We start from the raw sequence: 14,267 nt of genomic DNA on the forward strand, positions 1-14,267 counted from the left end.
GGGACAGTTAAGGCCTTTGGTGACAATATTCTGTCTTTCCTTCCCCAGGGTCGTCATGTTAAAACAGGGCAGCTTGCCGCCATCAAGGTCATGGACGTCACTGGGGTAAGACCATGCTTCTTACAACATGCATGTTTGTTTTCCTATTATGGTTGGAATTTCACAGCGGTTTGTAACCCTACCTGAAAATAACTTAAAAAAAGGTGCTCAAGTTTAAACTTTTTTGCAGTTTTTTTTTAAAACCTATGTTAGAAAAGATACAGTTGATCCTCAGTTTACTAACCCAGAGGGACTGAAAGTCTGCCCGTAACTCAGTTTGCTCATAAATCCAAAGTCACTTTTACCAGTACTTCACCATTAATCAAAGCTTAATAGATGTATTACTGGCTTAAGTTTCATATAAAACGCAGATTATTATTATAATGTAAAAAACATTCTCTGTAACACTTTATTTTTTCTGTTCCATTTCCATCAACTGCTTGTTCAGTACAGGATTGCTGAGTTCCACAGCCTATTCTGCAAACACAGTATGCAAAACACGGTACACTGTGGATAGTTTATCTTTTATTAACTTCAAACATGTCTACTGTCCAACTGCTGAAAACAGAAAATAATTTAATTTCCATAAACTCCTTTTTAAATGCCATTTGCTGACTGATTTATCATATAGGCATGTTCAGTATTTGTCAGCATCTGGGCCCTTTCAGCTTTCTTCATTGTATGCACAATCAGTAAAACCTTGACATTACTTCAATTCGTATTGCTGATAGTGACAGTTAATAATATGTCAGTGTATCCCACTTGTTTGCTGGGTAGGTTCTGGATATAATTAGGTCTTGGATAAACACTGGATATAATAATAATAAATAGAAATATGGGGTAAGACTCACTATTGATTATGAGCTACATAAAAATTAAAACTAAAATGAGTGAAAATAAAAAATGTGTTGTCTCCACAAATGACTGTTTAATGCGGACTTTTGACCCATATTGTCATCCCATATGTACCTCATCTTAATGATCACTAACACTGTGAAACACCACACACCAGCGGTAAATAACGAGGAAGGGAGCTGAATTACTCCACTCAAACATGCCTACGGTGTTTGGGGGTATTTTACTGCCAACTAATGGCTGGGTGGGGAAATAGAGGTGATGTTCACTTTGCAACAAACATAAATTTTTGAAGACAGACCAGTGCAGAAAATATAATTGGAAAAAATAAACAGTATCTTTGAAAATGTATAACTTCAACATTCGCATAAACTTATTTTTTGGAGTTTATTATCCTTAGCTGTCCATTTTCCCCAAGAATGTCCTCGCAAGGTTGGAAACACATGGTGTACGTACACATGCGCGAGGACACAAACGAGAAGCGTGATGCTTGACTTCACATGAACACCGTTGTCCTTGTCCTTGAGTTTTTGGGTTTTCTGGGGCTGCTTCGCTGCCTCTGCACATTGCGGTACAATACCACTGATTACCATCATTATGCCTTACCCTTTCAGTCCATGACATTGGCTCCATGCAGGCAGTGTGGGCAGGTCCCCTCAGTGGCTTCTCACCTCTCTTCTGCAGGACTCCTTTGCCTGCTTTCGGAAAGATGACTGTTGGAGGGTATAAAAATAACATTGTATCCTAATGTGGTCCAGATATTCACAGTTCTCATTTCGCAATATAGCAACATGTTTTAGTAATGCACAGTAGCATGCATTTTCATCCCAAACAATTGTGCATTTTTCCCCTCTAAATAACGCCTTGGAAGCTCAAAAAATCTGTTCTGAGAACTGCCTGTCACATTTGGAAAGTCAACGGGCAGCGATGGCTAATGACTCATTTCCTTAACACCCTGGTAGCACTTATTTCCCTGCCACCCACACAGTGCTGGAACAGGGCCAAGGCCGACTACAGCTTGTGTAATGTTATATTACCAAAAATATCCCGTCTTTCCTCCCTTGTGACAATACCATGCAGACTGGAGTTAGGACCTGTTACGTAGTCTGCTGGATATTTGGATGGCAGCCTGTGGTCTGGTAAAGGTTAGAGGTTTGGTATCGATCCTGCCGGGTTCCTTAAAGGGCCGGGCTGTGCTCCGTAATTGCCTTCCTCTCCGGGAGGATATCAAACACCCCCGAGGTTCATGAGGTCTGTCACAGCATGTGGGGCACAGACAGATCTATCTCCTTAGCCTCAAGGACCTTAAAAAGACCATAGCTTCTGTGGTGACTGAGATGGTCATGCTTCTGTTGGCCACGAGGACTGAAGGTAGATTGATGTGAGGACATTAGGCCAGGTTAGGAGTCCTATGTGTCTCTGCCTCCCATTCCTCTCCAGCAACACACCACTGTCCCTCAGACTGAGGTGTGGGGTTGCATTTGAAGTGCGTGAGACTCTAATACTGAAGCTTGGACATTTTCTCTTTACTTTGAGGTGTCTCCCTAAGGAAAACACACTTATAAAAATTCATGTAGCTCCTCTTCCTCCGAATGTCCAAACTGTGAACTCCCATGGTGCGAGAGAGGTGGATGGAGTCCCGCAATGGCCATTCTGAAATACCACATCTGACTGAAATCTCCAGGGTTGTGTCATGGTAGAAGAGCCCCTTCTCCGTGATTGACAGCCTTGTGGTCGGCCTGCCCAGCTGGTGCGAATGAGGTAGTGTTGCTATGGTGCTGCGGGCTGAGAATTACGAAACGAGCGTGCTGTATTTGGAAAATGTGTCTGTGTGGCCCATTGTGAATTTCAGCTGAATAAAACTACAGGGTGGTAATGTGATGGGTGAGAGAGGATAGTTCCATGTGGTGATAAGGTGGCGTAACTGCTTCCCAAACAGGACGAGGAGGAGGAGATCAAGCAGGAGATCAACATGCTGAAGAAGTACTCCCACCACCGGAACATCGCCACATACTATGGTGCCTTCATCAAAAAGACCCCACCAGGGGTTGACGACCAGCTCTGGGTGAGTCCCTACTACGCATCCCCAGCCTTGTCGATGTTTCCTCACCATCAAACCACCCCAGGATTTTCTGTTTCCTCTGGCGGGTGGGGAAAGAATCCGTCATATTTGAAAAGGGCCCACTTGTTTGTTTGACCCACTTGAAGACATTTGAACTTGCGTGGCACAGTTGCTGCAAAGCTTCATCTTTACCGCCATATTTCATTTACAAACCTCTGATGTAATTATCTAAGAGGTGTCTTAATCTTGTAAATGTTGTTCCCATCCAAGCTGTGCAGTTCATCCTTAGCTCTTAATAAATGCTTTGTTAAGATGGGAGTTGCAACAAGAGTGCTGCGCTCATCCACCTGTGGCTGCTTGGTGGTCCCACTTATAGGGGGTCGGGTCCCACTCGTTCTCAGTTTTGGCTTCGATGTAGTGGAAGTAACTCCCCCATCCCTCAGTGTTGCTGAAGCCCTTTCAACACTCAGGGAAGGTCTGAAAACACATCTCCGTCAGACCCACATCTGTCCTGATCTCCTAATTGCTCCATAAACGTGCTTTACACCATCTGTCATGACCACTGTCATACCTAACAATTCAATATGCTGCTCTGCTGTTTTGTCATGTGCAAAAATAAAACCGTGGTATCAGACAAACCGGCTGCTTTGACAGTTCCCTGGCAGTATCTGAAGCTCTGCCTCTGTTGTGAAATGTACTTTTGTTTACTCAAAGTTTTATGTTGCTTTAGAGAAAGGTTCCTGCTCAATGGATAAACATAATATAAATGTCAATTTAAGCTGAAATATAATATTGACAAAATTGCGCAGAGAAGTTCTCCTGCTGATGCTGAAACGTGTTTGTAACAACACACCTGTCTGTTTCCTTCCCGCCTCCCTAAGAACAGACTCCTTCCTCTAGAGTCATTGTCAAACTCTCTCCATGCTGCGCTGTCCCCGGTTCTCCATCTCCCTCTCTCCTTACCCAGACCCTTTGTAGGGCCACCCAGCAGCTCCGGTCAGCGACTCTTTTCAGTAAAGTGTCGGTCCTGGCAGGAGAGGAAGAGGACGCGGAGAGCTTCAGTCCAGATAGCGGCTGCCCGGAAACAAAGCCCATTTGTGACACATTTCAGACACAGCATGACAGATACTGCAGTGGAGAGCCCTTCCGTCTGAAGGACGGCGCTGTGCTGTCAAGTGCTTGCCCTCCATCGCATCCATTTACAACACACACTGGTCACCAAGCACATGGTCACCTATCACATTAGTGGACCGCACAGTGTGTACTGGACCAAACCTACAATAACACACATACATACTACAGTTCCTTGGCTAAGGAGGATGGAAATGTTTACATAAGTGGACTGTCTTCAATGTGGGGGTTGCAGGTGGAATGGTGTTCAGAGCTGCTGCCTTGTATTTGTTGGACACAGGTTCGAATCCCAGTCCCTGCTGGAGTACCCTACAACGTACTACCCTGTAACGTTGTAAGTGACTTTGGAGGGAAGCCCGATAAATGAATGAATTCAAGCGTACAAGTCCCGTTCCTTAACTGCTGTAGCTGGAAGCACGGTCTTTGTGCCGGCTGTAGAGGAGGTGCCAGGAGGCTTGCTGTGATGGGTTTTTTGAGTGCCTGGGCTTTGGGAGGCATTTGTTGTGCTGATGGCTTTGATCGGTATGGATCGCCACTGCAGCACTGCGCCAGAGACACAAGCCGCCAGTAAACGCACATAAAACAGCACCCTGCTTTGGTTTCGCTGTGAACCTTAATTAAATGCTTGTTAATTTATTCCTCCTGCTCGCTGCTCAGCAGTTCCTGAGACACTGTTTTTGTGATTTTGCATTGGTGTGACCTGTTGGAAAAGCAATAGAGTGGGATAATAGGGCTTCTTTCTGCTCGGTCTCCCACAGTTATTGCTTCTGCTAAGGTTCTATGAATGTCTTTGCACATATGTGTGGGTGTTATGTATGTTTGTGTGTTCACTATAATTATACTACTGTTCATCCTTGCATGCTCACACCGAAAAGGGAAGGGGAGTCTGGTCCTTTTTTCACCTTTTTTCATTTTTCTGAAAATGCTAGAATAAAAGCAATACTGTGGGGCACGGGTCATTCCAATTTTTGGTCACCGATTGGCCCAGTCATGCGTGGATAAATTGTATTTTCAGAGTTGCGACATTCGTAGGGAACATCCCCCAGCCCCTTAAAACCTACTACCCGGCTCCTTGAACCTGTGCCTTGAGTACCTGTCGTAAGGTGTGTCTCCGGCTTGTTCTCTGCAGGACGACCTGCAGTGGATGATGTGATCTTAGCCTTATGGCACTGTCTGTGGATGATCCATTGCAAGACGGAATGACGAGCAAAATGAGCCAGTTTCCCAAAATAGCCCCTTTGCAGGGGCGTAATAATGGGAAGAGAAGACTTGTAGTCGGCTACTCCGGGGTCACAATTCTTCTTCTGTTCTCGTTAGGAGTGATCATTGTGTTATGAGAGGAGTCACGGTGTCTACAGAGCGCACACAGTGGAGCCCTCTGACCAGTTTCCATGGCTCCCTGCCAGTTCTCAGTGATGCCTTGAATACCCAGACCAATGATCTCTGACCTTTCAAGCACCGTCCATAAAGAGATCCTTTAGCTACCTCGCTTGAACAAATAAGTCATTCTTGAGTATCCATAAGGGAGATGTCTCATAAATTTGAGTCTTAATTAAGTAATGAGCATCTGCCTTCAAAAAATGAGATAAGCAGAAGAGATGAGGGAATGCAATTTGCAGAGCTCAAAGTGGGGGGTGTCAACACAGGGGAGCTCAGGGTTTGTATGCAGCCATTGAAAATCTCTTGGTTACAGAATTACATAATGAATTGTGAGGGAAATAAAAACCAGCTCATCGCAACTTTCTCAGATGGCAGCCCGGGATGGGGCCGAGCTCCAAGGCCGCATCATCTGCTTTTACAGGAGACCTTTAGCAGCCAAGACTGAGCCACAGCTTCCCACGGGGAGATGAAACACCTTTGCGTTGCGAGAATGTCTGGGATTTGGTCAGAGGGATTATGTTGGGTTAGAACGTTGCACATGAAGCCTGCTTTGAGACCCTACTTCACAGATCACCTTTAGAACCTTGTGCTGTAGCTCTGCTTTGAAACTCTCCTTTGTAACATACCTTCAAGTCCCAGCTTTAGAGCCCATGAGCTTATGCTTATGTTTAATAATTTGTAAAATCAGAGTCCATCACGGCTGATGTTCAGGTGTCGCATTTAGCAAACCCTAGGAGCCCCCCCACGCAGGCCTAGCACTCTTGAGCGCTACTGTCTGAGTTACACTAAGTAATGCTGCGTCATATTTATAATTAGCGGTGTGAGCAAGTCTGCTGAGTCACCAGACGTCACACCAAGCACATGTGCAGAGAAGGAACACATGGCTGAGCCTGTGACTTTTTCACTGTCCTTTGAACACGGGTTTGAGTGACACATTTTCATATTCCGAGAGGTAGACTCCTTGTGCGACCTGTCAGATGGAAGGGTGGACAGTGAATTTAGGTGAAATTCAAGAAGTTAGATGGAAAACAACCACAATTATTATAAAGAAGCCATGTGGCATCACTAATTGTACAATCAGAATTTTTTATTTACAAATAAAAGAGTCCCTGTGAAGTGCCAAACTTTGTCAAAAGTAGACAGTGCCAGTTTCCAATTGTTTGAGCAATTTCTTTATGTCGGAGACTTTCTGTAAGTAGGGGACAGCTGGTAGTGTAGCGCTTAGTGCTGCTGCATTTGGACCCAAAGGGTGTAGGTTCAATTTTCACTCCTGGTTGTAGTACCTTTGAACAATGTACTTACCCTACATTGCTCTAGTAAAATTACACAACTGTATAATTGTAAATAGGTTAACTTTGGAGAAGAACATCAACTAAATGGAAATACACTTCCTTCCACATGATACTGATTGTCTCACTTTGATTATCTGCACATTTCAGACTTAGACATTTACTTATTTTTGTCTTTCCTATATGTTCCTAAACCGAACAGGTGGCAGATTTGATGGGGCAGGTGTGTAAAATGTACCAGTTCTGTGGATAACAAAACAAAAAAATTAAATTTGACTCTTGTCCTACAATATGCTGCAAAGACATATTTCCAACACTGGATCTTTTTTTCATTCATTTTCATTACACACTGGAATGTCCCACCACACATGCCCACATTTACTCATTTGCAATTTTTTTTTTTTTCTAGAAGTACATTCAGTAAAATGAGGTGAATGGGTTTTAATAATAGAGCATCCCTGAGTTATGTGTGAGAGGACATTTTTATAGCACAGAAGCACAGTTAAAAGTGGGTGGGACACATTCGCCTTCGGCAAAGAGAAATCTGCCTCCCTGTCTCCGTCCTCGAAGGAAGAACTGTATTTGTATAAGTGGCAGATACATATACTGTGTGAGACATGAGTGAGACAGCACTCACGATGCCAGAGAGGAAGGGCACCTTGACCAGGCCCTTAGATTAGGCATCTGGTCAAGGTGTTTATGCCAAAAGGTTGTAAATGGTTCCCTTTACATCACAAATCAGCGAAATAACGTTGATGATCACATTGCCCCATCGCTGCATGACTACTATGATCTCACTGCCACCTTGTCCCATTCGTGTAATTCTTCGATGTGTCCACCGCGTCAGTATTTTCACGTTATTTCACTTAGCAACATCCCCAGACGGGGGGGATTAGATTTAGGGCAATAAGGCTTTATTGCAAGAGTCACTTTTCAAAGGAGTCGTAGCTCATGTCACACCTGACCTTTTCTGCAGCAGGTAAATAGAAGCTCCTCTTTGATGGCTTTCTGTGATTGCTCATTTTACCTTCGAATTACAGTTGAGCTACCTTTATAACAGGACTGAGACCCAGCGAGCTTTAATGCGGTGCAGTTATTATGAGTACCTTGGAAGCCGCAGCAGGCTGTCATCGCTTACTGAATCAGGCCGGTGTTGAAAAGCTTTAGGTATATGAGGAGTGTTATTTGACATAACAAAAATTATCCAGGTGTTTCATCAGCTCCAGACAAAAACCATCCTTCATGTTTTTGTAATGCACTTTTCAAACACTGAGTGACTGCTCTGATCGTGTCTTCAGAGGGCACAGTGGGTTTTTTTTGTGTTGGTTGTCCACACTACAGGTCCATATTATTTTTACTAGTCCCATGGAATTTTGCATTTATCCGGTTTCGGAACATTTTCGAATGACAAAAATAATTAAACGTCTAGGTTTCCAATACCCTTGTAAATTTTAATCGGGGCATCACACGAAAGGAACCACACTTGCAGAAAGGCTCCATCATGAAGATTCGCCCAAAACAGCGATGCGCTTTGTTTTCGACAAATTTGAGTGATTTCTAGCGAGAAAATAATTTTGTAATACAACTGCAGGTGACATAATTAGTGATGTCACTTGGTTTCTTTATTATGATGTCATTTGTTGTTTTGCGTTGAATTTATTGAAGTTTTACCTTAATCTGTTGTCCATCAGACAGGTATCAGAAGGGTGCTACTTTACCAACTTTGAAAATTTAAGCAAATGTCCCAACAATCGGACAGTCATTAAGGTCAAGCCCTGCCTAAAATCATGTTTTATTTAAATCCCCCCTGCAGCATCCTTCTCATAATGTTATGAAATTTGGTATTTTATTGACTACACTCTGTTTGGTGATCTGTTGCCCCTGGCCTTTCTCTTCTATCCTTATTTTTTCACGCACATAGACAAACAGACATGCTCAGTGGCCGTCTCTCTCCTTCCCTGACAGCTGGTGATGGAGTTCTGTGGTGCTGGGTCGGTGACGGACCTGATCAAGAACACTAAGGGCAACTCCTTGAAGGAAGAGTGGACGGCCTATATCTGCCGGGAGATCCTGAGGGTGAGCTGTAAACTAGCTGTGGTCCCACCCCGGGCCTTGTTCTGCATGCCCTCTGAATCCCCCCAACTGCCTCTTGGTTGCTTTTTTTATGTTTCACGCTTCAAATGCCATCTGTTCATCTTCCAGTGTCCTCTTAGTAGCTGCAGTCCATTTTACAAATGCAGTGCCCTCTCTTGGTCTCACTCACTGCGTCTCTATGGCTTGCTGTCTTCGCTCAATTTCTCTTCTTACGCTGACTCTCCCACAGGGTCTGACCCACCTTCACCATCACAAAGTCATCCACAGGGATATCAAGGGTCAGAACGTCCTGCTAACTGAGAATGCTGAGGTCAAGCTAGGTGAGAGAGCTAGCCCCGTGTATGTGCTTTTGGGGTGTATTTGTGTGTCCATTGCCTTTATCCATGTCTCCTCCTGGTGGCCCCTTGTCAGGCACATGGGCAGTTTCCTGATTTCAAGAAACAGTAAAAATGTCTTGTAAGACTTTGGTTTCCTTGGAAACTGAGCCCTAGGCAGGCAGCCTTTTCAGCACTTGGGTCAACCTGGCTATGTTGTATGTATGTATGATATAATTTGGTAAAACTAGCATGATAACACTGGTTGGTCAAAGTGAACCTTTTTAATCGCTAATTCTGTGTCTGTGGTCTAAAGTGGACTTTGGCGTGAGTGCACAGCTGGACCGTACCGTGGGCCGCAGGAACACGTTCATCGGCACACCCTACTGGATGGCGCCTGAGGTCATTGCCTGTGATGAGAACCCCGATGCCACATATGACTTCAAGGTGGGCAGCTTTCTTTCCCTACAACTACCTCCCTAAACAACTAAAAGTGCATGTTAAAGCTTGAGCCCTCCTGTTTTCAAACAACACAAACAATGTCACTCTCATGGTATACACTCTCAAAAACTTGCTGGCTGTGTTTTAAGTGTAAAGCCATGAGTATTTGCCTCTTCTCCCCAGAGGAGCTTGTCAATGGAGCCCCTTGGAGACAAGTGTCATTTCAGCTCTCAGTAAGAGTCCCCATCCAGACCCCCACAAACACATGTGCTGGAGAGCAGAGCGGAAGAGCCCCGCTGACATACGTTTACATTAGCATATGTCTGTCGTAGGGGGAGCAGCCACTTGTATTGCCACCTGCCCCTCTGTCCCCTTGACCGTGAGCAAACCCTGCTTCTCCCTTGCTGCACGCTGTATCTCATCAGCATTCATGCTGCTATCGTGTGCGGTGTATGTTTGCGTGTGCGTGTGTGAGCATTGTGGGGTACTGTGGTCTTGCTAAACCGTTTGGATTTGTGCTGTTTAAAATCAGATTACGTGCCTTGAGGATGTTGCATGTACGGGCCTTACGGAGGAAAAATAGACAAAGGGGTTATTTTGCGTTTTACCCGCCCTCTTTTGCTCTGATTTTGCCCTGATCCTTACTCAAGTGCGACTAGAGCCCACTTCAACCGGCAGGGTAAATTCTCTTCTCCCACTGCATTGAAGCCCCCAGGTAACCCACAGTAAGTTCTAAGCAGTAGAGACCCCATACCACCACCTATCTGAAAGTTCTCCCACAGCTATTTAAACATTAATATGCATTCTTTCGCAGATCCCAGGACTGAATTTTTAATGGAAATATGGTGGCTGTTGCTGCCATCGACATGTCAACCTGACCTTGATGTTTGCCTAGTTCCAAGTTAGAACTGGATGCCAGGCACCTCGGAGCGAATATTGTAATCCCTCTGCCTACCAAACATTTACATTTAGTTATTAAGATGATGCTTTTCTCCAAAGCGACTTACATGACTTACAGTGTTAATCTGCTTACATCGGTGGGGGTGGTAGGAGGGGACAGTACATGCTGCAATGGTTAGAGCTGCAGCCTTTTGACCCAGAGGTAGCTGGTTTGAATCCTGATGGGTAAATCATTGTAAGTGTTTTAACACTGTAGTCACTTGGAGTAAAGCATATTGGAGAAGTTCAGGTCAAAGTATGTTTTTCAAGGGTTCTAAAGAAGGACGCCTAATGTGATTTGAACATGCAGCCTTTAGGCTGTAAGTCCACATCCTTGCACATGTCAGACACACAGGTGTGGTTTACACTTCTCTTGCCAGTCTGCTGACTCTGTTGTCTGTGAAAAGAGTAATAAAGGAACAGTGACTGTAATTTTACAGTCCTGTGCTTCATTTTTTTGTAGAACTGAGCCCATTTTTGTTGAGTGTGTCTCTCATCAATTGTTTTTTGTGTCTACAAGTGCTCCTAGTCAAATAGTCTCAGTCAAATAGAAGAGAGGCAAAACATTTTGAATGTTTAATTAAAATCTCTGTACTTCCTTTAACACATTAACAGAACAAGGCAGTAGTAGCAAAGACCCAGAGGGCAAGGAGACGGGCTCAGACGGAGTTGCACAGCAGCAACTTCACATGAGCCATTATGGAACTTCTCTGGAATGGCTTGATTTCCTCATAATGTTACAGGATTTTACATCCTTTGTTTTCTAACAGCTCAGCCTTCACTGTAAAGTTGGCTGTTTCCTTGTTACACAACTCAAGTAGTTTAAAGTTTTAAGTCATGCAGTCGTTGGGGTTCACAGAGCTCACCTTCCAGTCACAGTGGGATACACTGTAATGGACCACATAGTCTGCAGTAATAATCACTATTACTTTAGTATAGTGTGTTTAACACTGTAGGTCACCTTGGACAATGATGTAAGCTAATTGTCCAAGATGACCTACAGTGTTAAACACACTATACTGAAGTCAATACAATAATTTACCCATCTGTGCACCAGAGTGATGTAACACACATACACTCACACTATGGGAGTTCAGAGCTGCTAATTCATCCGAAACACATGTGCTTGGACTTTGGAAGGAAACCCACGCGAACATGGCTAGAGCACGCAAACGCCACACAGATTGAGCTGGACTTGAACTACACAGTCATTTGTGCTCCTCTCCATTATCTTTAACTGTTGATCCGGACTGAATCAAGTGTGATCTGTGATCTACAACGTACAAAGCAGGGAACGCTCCGGACAGGATGCCGGCATGATTTACAGGAGTGCTTTATGTTTAGCTGAAGTCACTAAGGCTCAGGTGCTCTTGGCCTGAATGTTCTACAAGGACATGGTCCTTCATAGTTGCTTGATGAACCACAGCCTTTTAAAAATTGTCCTCTCGCTCTGAGATTAACCTGCTCTGTTTCACCGACTGAATTTGGAATGCATAGCTGCTTTGCCCTGTCCCCTCTAACAGTTTCTTGCACGTCCCATGTTTTTCAGAGTGACCTGTGGTCATTAGGAATAACAGCCATTGAAATGGCAGAAGGAGCTCCACGTAAGTACAACCACACAGCCCTTGGGCGGGTGAGATGTGAGCACTGAGTTCACTTCTTGGGAGCTCAGATATTGTGTGAGTGTGTGTCTGTGTATGTTTCATAAATACCTCACCTGGTATGTTAGATCTCCATGATTGCACTCCCAACAAAAGATCTTCTGGAATGTGCTCTGGTTTGTGCAGCAAGCTGCAACTGCCAAATGCAAAAATACCTTCACTGGCCCAAGCACTCTGCCAAGGCGAGAAAACTTCTCAGGCCTGCATTTCTCTGTGTGACAGCCAGTCCACCCTCCTCCCTTATCCTACCTATACAACCTGAGAAAGTGTTGCACTATTCAGGGCAGAGCTTGCAGGAATACCACTTAGAAAAGTCTCGGTTGAGCTGCTGGTTGGGATTCATAGGAATTGTCAGAATCAGAGGTGGTGTTAAAACATTTCTCTTTGATGCAATTTTACTCGAAAGGGTATGATTCATAAACGGTCCCGACACAGTTTCAATAGCCAGTAAAGTTGAGTTTGGTACATTTTATAGCCGGTATTTATAACACTTAATCCTTTTATGAGCATTATTATTATGACATAAGGCTGTTAAAGAGTGAATAATGCCAGTGATCATCACACCTGCTGCATTTCCTCAGTCTCACTGTACACACATATTCCCAGCTTCAACTTATCTGTTTTACACTCTGACTTTTCATATACCCTGTGTCATCTGTTTTGTACTTTTTTCATCTGAGCGTTGCATTCAACAGGCCCGGTTTATTTCTTTATTATAACATGAAGATGTTTCTGTGTTATGTGTACATGTGTACTGTTTATATTATATGTAACCATACACACACACACACACACACACACACACACACACACACACACACACACACACAAACTCGCATACATATATGGCCTTCCCAACTTTACAAAATTAGTTTGTTCTGGAAAAACCCTTTGTGCAATGAATTGTCATCCTATGAATCCGTAATTGTCATTATTTTACATAATAAAAAATTTTATGCATTTGCGAGCCCTAAAATATCACCAAATCCTATTAAAATTGATATAATTACTTCAGTCATTAGCGTTAGTTATCATAACACAACATAACAAAGCACTTTCCTTTCATACTGTATGACTTTAACTGCGTTCATTAAGCTCTTTTGTAGCTATTACATATTGTATACCTAACAAATGTGCAGATGCAAAACACACACACACACACACACACACACACACACACACACACACACTTTCTGAACCGCTTGTCCCATACGGGGTTGCGGGGAGCCGGAGCCTACCCGGCAACACAGGGCGCAAGGTCGGAGGGGGAGGGGACACACCCAGAACGGGACGCCAGTCCGTCGCAAGGCACCCCAAGCGGGACTCGAACCCTAGACCCACCGGAGAGCAGGACCCGATCCAACCCACTGCACCACCGCGCCCTCACAAAACATATATATATCCTGTAATACTAAATTTCTAACGCAAAAAAAGACAGAACAGTAAAGACAAAGATATCCACGAAGACATGGCAATGAATCCGTATTCACCAAACAAGTTGAGACGGTTTGCACAGTCGAAACAGGGGCTATGATTGCAAGATTATAACAGGTGAAACCAGCAAATAAGGGCTAATGTGGGTTGAGAGCTTAACACAGCACTGGCCAAACTATAACTGAAGAAAACCACGTAGTGGCTCTGGTCTTGTACCACTCAGCTGCTGGGAGATGCACAAAACCTACATTCAGTCCTCGTAAATGCACAGAAGTGCTTTATAAGCACATAGGGGTGTTAAATGAAAATCCTCAAGTCAAGCTGGCATAACCCGAATGGATTGGGGTGACTCTGTTTTTATTGTTTATTGACTGTATTTTTATGTTTTTTGCCCCCAACCACTGCCTCTTCTCAAACCTTCAGTGCATTCACCGTGTCATCCCTTTTCCCGCAGCACTGTGTGACATGCATCCCATGAGGGCCCTCTTCCTGATTCCTAGGAGCCCGGCACCCAGGCTCAAGTCAAAGAAGTGGTGAGTTGCTATGCTGTTCGTTGCCCAGTGGTTGCCCTCCACTATCTCTATGCAATCTAGTATTTGTTACATGCTGCATCAAGTTTAACAAGCAA

General features: G+C 44.1%; 1 protein-coding gene across 4 annotated transcripts in view; it reads left to right on the forward strand.

Annotated features, from left to right (window-relative positions):
* Positions 1-14,267, forward strand: part of tnika (TRAF2 and NCK interacting kinase a) — an 84,504-nt gene that overhangs the window by 36,056 nt on the left and 34,181 nt on the right. For all 4 annotated transcript variants that reach the window (XM_018753438.2, XM_018753441.2, XM_018753440.2 and 1 more), the window contains exons 3-9: positions 49-105; positions 2,834-2,959; positions 8,722-8,832; positions 9,080-9,170; positions 9,481-9,611; positions 12,094-12,148; positions 14,094-14,172. In XM_018753438.2, coding sequence (XP_018608954.1) covers positions 49-105; positions 2,834-2,959; positions 8,722-8,832; positions 9,080-9,170; positions 9,481-9,611; positions 12,094-12,148; positions 14,094-14,172 — 650 coding nt within the window. The remainder of the gene's footprint in view (positions 1-48; positions 106-2,833; positions 2,960-8,721; positions 8,833-9,079; positions 9,171-9,480; positions 9,612-12,093; positions 12,149-14,093; positions 14,173-14,267) is intronic.

This window comes from Scleropages formosus, chromosome 3 (assembly GCF_900964775.1).
Source record: "Scleropages formosus chromosome 3, fSclFor1.1, whole genome shotgun sequence".
Lineage (NCBI taxonomy): Eukaryota > Metazoa > Chordata > Actinopteri > Osteoglossiformes > Osteoglossidae > Scleropages > Scleropages formosus.